Here is a 12900-nt window from a genome sequence, read left to right on the forward strand (position 1 = left end):
AGGAATCGTGTTACGTGACCAGGACCCAAAGTAACTGTGTCATAGTTACCTGTAGAGATTCATAAACCCTTAAGCAGTAGGCATGCTTCTATCATCATAGTAAAACTCTTGATGACGATGGGCGCGCGCGAACAATTCATGGGACAAGATTTCGAAAACTCTCTCATAAGAATAAAACTCTTGTGCACTCATGAACACTTCGCGCAACGAGAGTTCGAAAAACTCTGCCATAAGAGTTGTTCGTGCACTTCAACTGATTGCGTGCGCCCAGTTGGTCGTGCGCACCAATACGGTTCTGCGCGCCACATATCCATTCTAACAGCAGTACTTGAAGAAGTCGACTTAGTCCGTCCGCCAACACGTTCATTTTCCCTTGAACAAATCGAGGGATCAGCGTAAGCTGACCAGGTGTAATCACTTTCCCAGAGGAGTCAATGCTCGTGTAAATACTTGCGGTGCTGTAAAGAGGCCGAAGCAAAGAGCTCGAAACTGGTAGATCTTGCCCATGAACACAAACCGAAGATATTTCCTGGAGTTCTGATGAATCAGAATGAAGAAATGTGTATCCTGCATATCTAGGGATACCATCCAGTTTCCTTGAAGGGATTCCAACACTGAACGAGTCGTTTCCATATTGAATTTGGTCTTCTGGATGAACAAGTTCAGTGCATTTACATCCAGTACGGGCCTCCAGTCCCCCGATGACTTTGGGATTACAAACAGACGGTTGTAAAACCCCGGGGATGGTCTGTTGATTATCTCCTCTATGACTGCCTTCTGCACGAGAATCTCTATTTCTCTGGTCAAGACTACCAACTTCTGCGAGCCTGGCAAGTAGGCGGGTAAAGTGATAGGAACATTGGATAGAAGCGGAGTGTCTTTGAAAGGAATGGAGTAACCGAACCGGAGGACTTGTGTCACCTAGGGCTCTGCCCCTCTGCGACTCCATTCCTCCCAAAAAAGGCTCAACCTGGCCCCTACTGGTGCATGAAGGATGGAAGAATCACTTGGATGGTTTTGTGTCGGGTTTGGTCGAGGACTTGGTTGGGTGTCGTAAATTAAATCGAGGCCTGACGAACGGTCTAGACCTACCCCCTCGAAAGGTTTCTCCTGCAAAGGTGATACCGAGGTGGTAGTCGCCACAGTCGAGGGTTTAATCCGCTTAAAAAGACTCTACAAGCAAGTCCTTTTTAGACTTCTTCTCTAGTGCGGAAAGAATCTTGGTCCCTATTTCTTCTGGAAAAAGATGATCCTTGTTGAGAGGAGGAAACAAAAGGGCAGACTTCTGAGACGAAGCGACTCCTTTCGAAAAAAACGAAGACCATAGCTGTCTTTTTTTGAGAGTCCCGAATGCAAGGAGAGAGGATAGTTCATCGCAACCATCCCGAACTGATTTGTCGGCACATGACAAAACCCCAAGCCAGTTCGATGCCAGGTCTTCCTAAAGAGTAGAGCAATCCTCTATTTTGCTTGCGAGAGCTCTGATCGTCCAGTCCAAGAAATTCATAATTTCTAAAACCTTGAAAATATCCTTTACCAAATGGTCTAACTCAGGCGAAGTAAAGAATATTTTAGCTGCTGCAAGCGCAGATCTCATATTTGCATTCACCAAGACAGAGAAGTCCCCCTGAGTGGAGGCACACTCTCCCATAGAAGGGGCTTCCCCGGTTACATAGAACTTGTACCTCTTCTTAATAAGTTTCAACGGAGGATATGCGAAAGTTGCTTTCCCAATATCTCTCTTGACCTTCAACCAATCTTCTATATCACGAAGCGAATGTTTAGCAGCCTTGGAAAGGACAAGCTTCGGGAGAAGAGGATCGACATTCTTCCTTCTCATCAGGAAAATGGAAGCAGGTGACCTGGGAGCGGCTGCTACGAAGTAATCCGGATACATGTCGAGAAGGTAGCATAAAAGCTTTGAATAACACAAGAGAGGAATAGTGTCCGTTTCTAAGACCTCCACGTCATCCGAAGAGATAGGCGATAGAGACGGTTATTGATTCAACTCATTGTTCTTCATACCTTGTTTATTTTCTTTCATCCAGTTCATCTGTTCTTGCAACTGTCGAAGTAACGGAACTAAACTCTCTTCTTTTAGTGTTGAAGTCGAAGCAACTGGAGTTGTGGATTTTGACACGATCGACACCGGAGGTGTCGCGCCAGAACAATTATCTGTCGCATGCGAAGTCGAAGGAAAAGGTTCGACAGTTTGACGAGTCACAGATCTCGATGAACTCAGAATTGGTTGTTCCACAACCGAGTCGAAGTCAGCTGTCTCTGTATAAGAATACGAGGCGTAGTCCACGTAGCTACGCTACAAGACGGGCGAGCGATATCTACTTTTCTGTTCCTTTTCACAAGAGGCGAAGAGAACACCTCTTCAGTCGAACGTCTCTTCAACGGACGTGATACTGAAGAATCACGCCTCTTATGACGTCTAACCGAAGGCAAATCACTCGACTTACGACGTCTAACCGGGGTCGAATCACTCGACTCTGTCGATAACTGGTCACCAAACGACACACCTTTCCAATGGTGTTTAGTCGAATCCTGCTGTCGCACCAAAGGATCGACTGAGGAAGTGACTGTCTGTGGAAAAACCCCGACAGTCTCCCTTGGACCTCCGGTATGTCTTCTCCCCGAGGCCGGGGGCGGGGGGGGGGATAGTGACACTTTTCACTTCACTAGAAGTCTTTCCTAAAAAAGACTTTACAGATAATCCTAACTGCATTACCGTATAAGCTGAAACATGAAATTTCTTTTCAAATTTAGATTCGAGACTGGCAATGGTGTCAGGAGAAACTTCACGGGAAGTTGGCAAAGGAGTTACAGGAACAGAAGGAGGACTCAAGATCGGAGACATAATAAGAGAAGCAGAAGGAGAAGGAATAGGAACAGGTACTTCAATAGACAAAACAGAAGAGGCTAGACTACACTTATTTTCAGCTATAAGAGCCACCTTCCTCTTCCTATCCTTAATTACTTTCCCCGAGTGAGAAACAAAAACTTTCCACTGTTGTTCACTCCAATCCTTGCATTCATCACAAGTCAATTCTTTAAAGCACTCGCAACCCTGACACTTAATGCACTTAGTGTGCGAATCAAAATTGATTTAACTAACCTAGTTTTGCACCCTCTGGCGCAAAACCTAACTATTGAAGGACTAGAGTCCGACATGATGATATGACCACAAAATTGTAGAAAAGAAAATTCAGCTTCAATCCTACAATACTTCACTGATATTGGAGAGATAATGCTCCCAACAAATGAAGAAAAAAAAGCCCGATGTTCAACAGAAGCCAGCAGAGAACGAATTGAGGTTAACTGGACAGTTGTATCTATAGCTCCCTCGAGTGGAGGGAGATGATGTCACCTACATCAGGGATAGCGGCGCTACTGCGGTAGTTTTGAATCTATTGTCTGCCATCGTAAGGAACCTACAGCTATATAAGTGTTCGGTAAGACACTGCAATAAAAGTAATTGAGACAAACAACCGGAAGAGCAGCCTGACCCGCGCATGGGAAAGGAGCTTCCCCAGTAGTACCCTGTTGTTGTAAAGGTGAAGGACCTCGAGAAGAGAAAGAACATAATCAATCTTTGAGAGGCCACATTCCCTTCGCTCAAAAATCCAAGTTTCCTGTAGGAAAAAGGAAAAGGCGAAGACAATAGTTGAATGAAGAGGGTCCAGGCAATGATGATTCCCCTGTGGTGGGAGAGGTCGTTCCCCACGAAAGTGGAACTGTGCTGGCCTTGCTAATGTACACAAGTGTATATGTATCACACACACAGCATAAACACTGAAAAGGAAACTTATCACATTTCTGTACACATATACAGTATATACATAAACATTAAGAATGTTTTCATATATATACAAGTATAAGCAAAGGTAAGTTAAAAGACAAAAATTAATGGCAGTCCAGAATAGGCAAGGAGGGAGAGAGGAAAAAACCGCTCTCGATTCGAGCCAAAAGTATAGTGACTAAATTACAGGTGTGTGAATGGGAGTGGTAGCAAGCTAACCCCCTCTACCCCAGCTAACTAGCGGTGTGGGTAGTTAACCCTCACTAAATTTTAATGGCTTGTCATTTCAGCTCCGCCGAAAGTATAGCCCCTAATAAATAACGTGGTATGTAATTCAGTTACGGAAAAATGACAAATTCGTAGATAATTTTTATTTTTCCTAACAATACAAACCTAGCTATTTCCATGGGGTAATTACTTTGGCGCAGCCGATGACGAGCCATAAAGTTTTAACGAGGGTTTCCTACCCCACCGCTAGTTAGGGGGGGGGAGGGGGTAGCTTGCTACCCCTCCACCCTCACACACACCGGTAATTAGTTCCCTTTACTTAAGAGGTAGGACTTATCTTGGGGGACAGGGCTGGCGGGCACATAACTGTAAATAGCTAGGTTTGTATCGTTAGGAAAAATACAAATTATCTACGAATTTGTCATTTGTCCCGTAACTGAATACAAACCATGCTATTTACATGTGGCGACTCAACCCTTAGAAAGGGAGGTAAGTCCACTGCCATACTGGCTTTGGCTTGCCCGGGGGCCCCTAACCCAAGTTCATGAAGCAACTCCAGGGTTGGGGCCCCTGCACCTCGCAGGCAGTCAAGGACTGCTGCGGCCTACATAAGTTGTGTGAAGGTGAGCAGTGACACGTCCTAGGAAGTTGACCTGGAGTCCTTTATAAGAAAATCTAGGCTAGGACTACCCAATACCACCTCGTCAGTGTATGGGGACATGACAGTATTACAAGTTAATACTAGGAACACAAGGAAGCATGGCTTACCTGCAGAGGTTCGAGGTCAGGTGTGCAAAGGACCCAGGATGCTGTTTTTCTTCAAGGGAGGAGAGGATGAAGAAAGAAAAGGGCCAGACAGATCTTTTCATTCACACAGACTAAAACCAGGTAACAATGCCCTCAACCTTCTGCTACTTGTCCAATTAGGAGCCTGAGGTTAGACCAGCTGTTGTGCAGCCACCACAGGGCCGATAGAAAACGTATCGAGCCTCCTGTGTCACGTCTTGCAGGTAGTGGCCCGTGAAGGTAGTCTGACGCTTCCAGACCCCAGCTTGCAGGACCTGCGTCAGAGAAAAGTTCTTCTTGAAGGCCAGGGACGTAGCCACGCCCCTGACATCATGCGCCCTAGGGCGCCGTGATGGGGGAGGGTCAGAATTCAAGGCCAGGTGGATTACCTTGCGGATCCAGGCCGAGATGGTGTTTCTGGTGACCCTCTTCTTCGTTGCCCCGGTGCTAACAAACAAGGCTCGCACCTGGGGCCGGACCGAAGCTGTTCTCTTCAGATACAACCTCCGACTCCTGACTGGGCACAGTAGGAGATGGTCTGGGTCATTTGTTACAGAACGAAGACTCGAGACCTGGAAAGAGTCGAACCTAGGGTCCGGCATTCCCCGGTTCTGGGTTTTAGCAACAAACTCAGGGACGAAGCTGAACGTTACCTCCCCCCATCCCCTTAAATGGGGGATGTCGTAGGAGAGAACATGCAGTTCGCTGACTCGCTTGGCCTAGGCCAAAGCTAGTAGGAACACCGTCTTCCAGGTAAGGTGGCGATCTGGAGCCTGGCGTAATGGTTCGTAGGGACGCCTCTTAAGAGACCTGAGGACTCGAACCACGTTCCAAAGAGGAGGTCTCACTTCCGACTGAGGGCAGGTAAGTTTGTAACTCCGTATGAGCAGAGACAGTTCCAGCGAGGAGGAAATGTCCATTCCTTTGAGCCTGAAGGCAAGACTTAAGGCTGAGCGATAGCCTTTCACTGCCGAGACTGAAAGGCGCATTTGTTCCCGCAGATACACAAGGAACTCCGCTATTGCTGGTAAAGTGGCATCGAGGGGAGAGATACCCTTCCACGGCACCAACCACAGAAAACTCGCCACTTCGCCTGGTAGACTCCTGCGGATGACCTGCATTGATGGCCAGACATCCTTTCCGCAACTTGTTGTGAAAATCCTCTCTCTTTGAGGAGATGCTGGATAGTCTCCAGGCGTGAAGTCGAAGCAAAGCTACGGCTTTGTGGAAGATATTGGAGTGTGGTAGTTTGAGTAGCTTGTGACGTGGAGGGAGTTACCTCGGGATCTCCATGAGGAGCTGCAGAAGGTCCGGAAACCACTCTGCGTGATGCCATAGCGGAGCCATCAAGGTCATCGAGAGATTGACCGATGTTCTGGTCTTGTTGAGGACCCTCCTCATCAGACAGAACGGGGGAAAGGTGTACACGTCGACGTTGTCCCATCGTTGTTGGAAGGCATCTTGCCAGAGGGCCTTGGAGTCCGGGACTGGGGAGCTGTACAGCGGAAGCTTGGTGTTCAATGCCGTAGCGAACAGGTTCACAGTCGGGGAACCCCACAAAGTCAGGACTTTGTTGGCTATCCGAGGATCCAAAGACCACTCGGTACTCACTATCTGCGTCGCTCTGCTCAGACTGTCGGCGAGCACATTCCTCTTGCCTGGAATGAAGCGAGCCGTAAGTGATATCAAGTTGACCTCGGACCATCTCAGGATCTCTACTGCAAGATGGGACAGCAGTTCAGAAAAGATACCTCCCTGCTTGTTGATATAAGCCACCAACGTGGTGTTGTCGCTCATCACCACTACGGAGTGACCCGCCAGGACTTGGTGGAACTGCTGAAGGGCCAGGAAAACGGCCTTCATCTCCAGCAGGTTTATGTGAAGGTACTTTTCTGATTCTGACCACAGGCCAGAGGCTTTGTGGTTCAGAATGTGGGCCCCCCACCCCTTGTTTGATGCGTCCAAAAACAACATCAAATCCTGGTAGGCGACGAGAAGATCTACTCCCTTTCATAGGTTCTCGTCTGCCACCCACCACTCCAGGTCCGACCGTTCCGCAGATCCCATAGGGATCAAGATGTCCGGGGAGTCGAGTCCTTGACTCCACCAGGACTTCAGTCGCCACTGAAGGGATCTCATCCTGAGGCGACTGTTGGGGACGAGACGGGTTAGAGAGGAGAGGTGGCAGAGGAGACGAAGCCACGATTGGGCTCGGAGTTCCTCTCGAGTGAGGAAAGGTCTCGCGACCTTCCTCAGCCTTGCTATCCTTTCGTCTGATGGGAAGGCTTTGTGGAGATTGATATACCAGTTTCTGAGAGGGCTGCAGAGAAGACTTCTCGAGGTTTACCACGATCCCCAGATCTCGGCAAACCTCGAGGAGCTTGTCTCGGTGGCGGAGAAGGGATGCCTCCGAGTCTGCCAGGACCAGCCAGTCGTCCAGGTAACGAAGGAGATGGATGCCGATCCTGTGCGCCCATGAAGAGATGATGGTGAAGACTCTAGTGAACACCTGAGGTGCTGTGGAGAGACCGAAACACAACACCTTGAACTGGTAGATCTTGTGATCTAGGCAAAATCTGAGGTACTTCCTTGAAGACGGATGGATCGGGATCTGGAAGTACGCGTCCTTCAGATCCAGTGTGCACATAAAGTCTCGAGGTCTCACTGCAAGCTTGACCGTGTCCGCTGTCTCCATGCTGAGCTGAGTCTGTTTGACAAACCCGTTCAGGGTCGAGAGATCGATGACTGGTCTCCAGCCTCCAGACGCCTTTCTCACAAGAAAGAGTCGACTATAGAAGCCTGGAGACCCGTCCACGACCTCCTGGAGCGCGTCCTTCTCCAACATGGTCTGGACTTTGGCCTGAAGGGCCTGCCCTTTTGCCAACCCCATGGCAAGAGAGCTCAACGACACTGGATCCGCTGTCAGGGGATGTAGAGATGCCGTGAACGGGACGTGATACCCTTGAGAGATCACAGAGATCGTCCAGGTATCCTCCCCGAGTTGCTGCCACCTTGCTGCGAAATTCTGAAGGCATGCCCATACTGGTGAACATGCAGGGGGATTGCCACCCCTAGCGTTTCTGGCCTCGGCTGGTACCTCTAGGGTACTTGCTTCCCCTGGAGGACTTCTTGCCCCTTCTGCCCTTGGCAGGAAAGGGCTTAGACACATTGGGCTTCGCTGCTACGGTTGTCTTTTTCGTGTCCTTGGCAGGGCGGGGCTGCTGTACTGCCGGAGGCTTGTAGGGCCTTGATGTCAGGGCCCTATGGATGAGGGAATCCTGATTGGACTTCCTCCACCTCTCGGCAGTGAGCTCCACGTCCTTAGGCTCGAACAGACTCTTACCGAGGACGGAAGAGTGTCTGAGCCTACTAGTCTCGGCACTGGAAACCTTATAATGAAACCTTTCAGCCACCACGTCCCGACGCTTGAGGACCGTGTTGGCCCACAAGCTCGCGACCTAGTGGGACAGGAACTCGATGGTCCGAGTGCCCGAAAGGAGGAAGGTCTCCAGCGCTTTCCTGGTGCTTCCTTGGAGAGATCCTCGGACCGCACCAGGATGCCCAGAGACCCCAGCCAGATGTCTAGCCATGAAGCGGCCTGCATGGCGCACTTGATGACCTTCTCCTGACTCTGGATCTCAGTGGCCGAGAAGGACACGTGCCGGTTGGAGAGTCTCTCAAGAGGGACTCCCCCTGTGAGTTTTTCCACGGAGTGGTGTAGGGGAAAACTCAGAGAAGACTCCTCAAGGATCTCAAAATACCTCCTCCCTCCTGAAGGAGGAGGGAGGAGCATATTCCCGGCACTCGACCTGCTGGAGGAGGCAAGCTCCGCGAGTTGTCCCTCGATCTTATCTCTGGCACTCTTCATCCCCTGAGACCAAGGCAGAGCTGCACTGGCCCTAGAGGGCATTTGAGTGCCATAGACACGATCCAGAACTGTGTCCTTCCCTTCCCGAGGAGGGACATCAGGATCTGGGATCCCGTTTAGACTCCTCATGAGGGTCAGGACTTATCAGAATACATGTTCCGACTCCTGGTGCTCGCCTACTGATGGACTTGCAGCGAAGTCTCCTGTCCCCAAGGGCTCTTCCTGGGGGGACACGTGGGCATCCTCGACCGCCCTAGGCTGCTCCTGTCTGATCCTGGCCGATGACTTAGGAATCGTCTTAGAGTCCTTAGATTCCCTCCTGGGTGGGATACAGGACTCCAAAAGCGAAGGAGGCAGGTCCTTCTCCACCTCAAGACGAGGAGACCTCTCGGAAGGGGGATAAACTTCCTCCATTGGTGCGACGGGGAAGTCCTCCTGTTCGACCGACTCCCCTGAGGAGGGGTATTCCTCCTCCGCAGGGGAGGGCGAGAAGGTCTGAGGTGGAGTAGGAACCTTGCCTAAGGATTTGCGAGGGGAGAGCCTAGGTCTCGGAGGAGGATCCACGGGCGAGACGCCTCTCTTCCTCTTCAGGGGGAAGGAAACCGCCACTGGTTCGCGACCCGAATCAGAGAGGGCTGGCTTAATCGCCTGCACAAGAGCTCTGAGGAGGGTATCGAACCACGGCTGTTGACTGACAGCGGCGCTGTCAGACACTCCCTCTGAAGGGAAGGGGATCGAAGGATCCCTAGGAGGAGTCAACAAACAAGGGTTCGCCTTCTGGGCTGAAAAAGAAGAATCCCTAAACCTGCCCTGGGAGCACCCACCTTCTGGCAAGCGCGCTGGTTTGCGCTTGTGGGGAGGGGAGCGTGACAAGGGAGAATCCGCCTGTAGGCGGTCGTGCTGGGGCTCGTAAACCAGGCCTGGAATAGGGTCGCGCACGTAAGGGTAGCGCAAAGCTGGAAAATCGCGAGCAAGAGCCAAATCGCGCGCGCACCCACGTGGGAGGGTGATGCTGGAAAATCGCGCGCGCGCGCACCCGCGTGAGTGGGGGCAGGCGCGAGGGAGCGATGGCGCGCAGATTGATCAATAGCGTGGTCACGCGTTGGCGATCTGTGAGCGCGAGCCGGAATGAGGCAGCGAAAGTGCGTTGGTGATGGTGTCGGCGTATGGCGATCAAGAACTGGATCAGGAACTGGTCAAACGCGCGGGCGCGCAGCGACCTGGTGTGATCCGGAAGGGTGCGAGAAGACAGGGGCACCTGTGCGCGTGTCTGGAAGAACTCGCTGCGAGGGCGATAGTACTGTAGCAGGGTCGCGAGAGACCTGAGGGCGACGGTCGGGAAGGACCGGTCTGTTCGCCTGTGAGGTCGCTAACTGCGCAGGTGATTGTGGGCGCGTATAGCGTGCATCAGGAACAGGTCGCACCGGAGTTCGCTGTTTCGGAGGTCGCATGTTGCGAACAGCGTGATGGAGTTCTGGAGCGCCCGCGGTTGCCTTGAACACAGGCACAGGGCGCGTAGCTGGAACTGGATGCGTTAGATGAGCGTCGCGCGCGATAGTGTCGGCAGCAGACTCGCGCGGTTCCAGAGGGGGCCGTGAGCGCCTGTGCGCTGACTTAGCCATCTCTGGAACAACGTGCTGAGTCGGCGCGACACGTGATCGCGTAGGAGAGCGCTTGGGCGCTGGAACAGGAATTGCGCGCAAACGCGCATCACGAACCTCCTTTGCAGCATGAACCTTTTGGTGAGCGCGATGATTCCAAGGCGACACCTGGGTGCGTTGGAGAGTGTGTGAGCGCTGAAGTTGGAATCGCGCGCAAACGCGCGTCACATTTCTCTCCCGTGGGGCGCGACGAGTCCGCAGGAACCTGTGGGCACCTGTGCGTCGACTGTGGAACCTTTTGGACCGCGCGCTATGAAACAGGAACTGGGGGGCGCGGCAGCGCTGGTAAAGGTGGACGCGTGGGCGTCTTAACCGTGAGCTGGGCGCGTTTGCGCAGTTGAGTGCTTGCGCATTACATCAGGAACAGCTGTCGATGTGCTTGGGCGCGCAGGGGAACCCTGGCGCTTTACAAGATCAGAGGCGCGAACGCCTAACGGTGAGCGCCGAAGCGCTTTATCAGCGACATCAGGAACAACAGCAGCGGGCACAGGCAGAGCCTTACACTTAGGGACGAGAGGCGCAGTTTTGCGCTCAAGTCCTTGAGACCCCAAAGGGCCTGGAGACTGCGCAGTGGCCGACTCAAGAGGCGCGTAAAGCGCATCAGCAGCCTTAGATGTAGATGGTTGAGGAGACCCTTGTCCCGAAGGACGACCATCCTCCAAAAGGGATCGCGAACGATCCCCGGAGAGGTCTAGGGTGGTAGCTGGAAGGACAGGCGCCTCCTAACCCCTTTAAAGGGAGAAGGAAGACCTCTACGGCGAAGGGGAGGGCGAGCCTTCCGTCTTATATGCCCATGAGGGGCCGTTGGATCAGCAAGCTAACCATCATGGGGCCTCCGAAGAGGCGTCTCTACCAGAGAACTCCCCCGAGAGGGAGTCTCAGTGGAAGGAGAGACCGTAGGACTCAGCTCCTCCCTCGAAGTATGTTCGGAGGGGGAGACAGAGGCTTCAGCTACCGCACCCACAGGAACGGGTGTTGGGACAGACCCACGGGATGTTTCCAAAACAACAACGTCAACTACAGACAGAGGATCTATCTCCGCTGTAGTTGACGATTGTTTAGCGGCCGCACCCCGTTTGATCATGTCAAACAGGACTTCCTTGGAGGGCAAACCCTATAGCCCCAAGGAAGCCCAAAGCGGAAAAAGGTCATTGTTAGACATAAAGACCTCCTCCAAGGGGGGAGGGGCAGCCGCCTTGCTATGGTAGGCAGCGGCCTCTCCCTTACCACGGGATCGGTCAACAACATCAACAATACGGTCTACGCTACCACTCGCCGGCCTCTCGGAAGAGGCCGCCTGAGCGGGAGCTTCGGAGGAGGAATTTGCAGTGGAAAAACAAGACCTAGGATTTTCTCTCTTCCGAGAAACCTCGGAAGGAGAATGATCCCTTTTGACCTTCTTCTTACGTCGCCGGGCAAACCTCTCCCACTGGGAGGTAGACCACTCCCTAACTCAATACACATATAACACTATCACACCGTTGGCCCCTACACTGAGGGCATAAGGAGTGCGGATCTGTTTCTACGGCCGACATAAATGTCCCACAAGGGTGGCCGGGAAGTCCAGGGCAGGTGCGCATGAGAAGAATAGAGGCCAACTTCACACACAAACACTGAAAGAAAAAGCAAACAAAAATTATGGCAGTCAAAAGAGATGAGAGCGCTGACAGGTCTGTCGACTCTCCGAGCTAAAAGTAAAGTGAACTAATTACCGGTGTGTGTGAGGGTGGAGGGGTAGCAAGCCACCAACCCCCCCCCCCCTCCCCGCTAACTAACGGTGGGGTAGGAAACCCTCGTCAAAACTTTATGGCTCGTCATCGGCTGTTTTAAGTATACCATATCTCCATGTGGTATCATATGCCTTTTCAAGGTCGAAAAAAACTTTCACATGGTGCTGTTTGGAAGCAAAGGCTTCACAAATAGAGGACTCAAGTCTTATTAACACATCAGTTGCTGAGTGCATTTTTCTGAATCCACATTGAATCGGTGATAAAATACCCTTCTTTTCAAGGTACCACATCAACCTTACATTGACCATCTTCTCCATGATTTTACATAAACACGAAGTCAATGCAATAGGTCGATAGCTTGCTGCTAAAAACTTGTCCTTACCGGGTTTTAAAAAGGCTAAAATAATGGCTAGTTCCCAAACACTTGGGTAACTATGATCATGCCATATTCTCTTAATAATACTTAAAATAAATAACTTTGTATTAAAATGTACATGTTTAACCATTGCATATGGAATTCCATCGGGTCCAGGGGCTGTATCGTTGAAAGTAGCGAGTGCGGAATCAAGTTCGCTTTCAGTAAAAGGAGAATTATACAATTCTTCCATTCCTATTGCAAAATTTAAAATTTTCTTTTCTTCGATGCTCCTGTACTGGTGACCAGGAGCTACTACACTCTTGCACGATACATTTGAAATATGGTCAGCCAGGGCATTGCTAACTTCATTTCCTTCAGTCACAAACTGCCCATTCACTTTCAACACTGGTGGTGGGTTTTGGGGTAAATTTGCCTGAAATTTTTTTTTATTTTCCTTCATA

General features: G+C 51.1%; 1 protein-coding gene across 1 annotated transcript; it reads right to left on the reverse strand.

The window, feature by feature from the left end:
* Positions 1 to 1996: 1996 nt before the first annotated feature.
* Positions 1997 to 10312, reverse strand: LOC137659646 (uncharacterized). The gene is made up of 5 exons (XM_068394479.1): positions 9949 to 10312; positions 9023 to 9610; positions 2738 to 2904; positions 2469 to 2592; positions 1997 to 2280 (listed from the first exon to the last, which is right to left on the reverse strand). Exons 1-5 carry the CDS (start codon positions 10310 to 10312, stop codon positions 1997 to 1999), a joined length of 1527 nt encoding a protein of 508 aa, XP_068250580.1.
* Between the last annotated feature and the right edge of the window lie 2588 nt (positions 10313 to 12900).

Source organism: Palaemon carinicauda, chromosome 20 (assembly GCF_036898095.1).
Source record: "Palaemon carinicauda isolate YSFRI2023 chromosome 20, ASM3689809v2, whole genome shotgun sequence".
NCBI lineage: Eukaryota > Metazoa > Arthropoda > Malacostraca > Decapoda > Palaemonidae > Palaemon > Palaemon carinicauda.

Bases quoted from the DNA above. Each gene is read 5' to 3' on its own strand.
- LOC137659646 (XM_068394479.1), bottom strand. From the start codon at position 10,312: ATGGCTAAGTCAGCGCACAGGCGCTCACGGCCCCCTCTGGAACCGCGC. The intron at 2,905-9,022 runs GTATCCCACCCA...TGTCTATTGAAG, and splicing joins TCCTTCGCTTTTGGAGTCCT to TACCTGTTCCTATTCCTTCT. The intron at 2,593-2,737 runs GTAATGCAGTTA...GTTTTTCCACAG, and splicing joins TTCATGTTTCAGCTTATACG to ACAGTCACTTCCTCAGTCGA.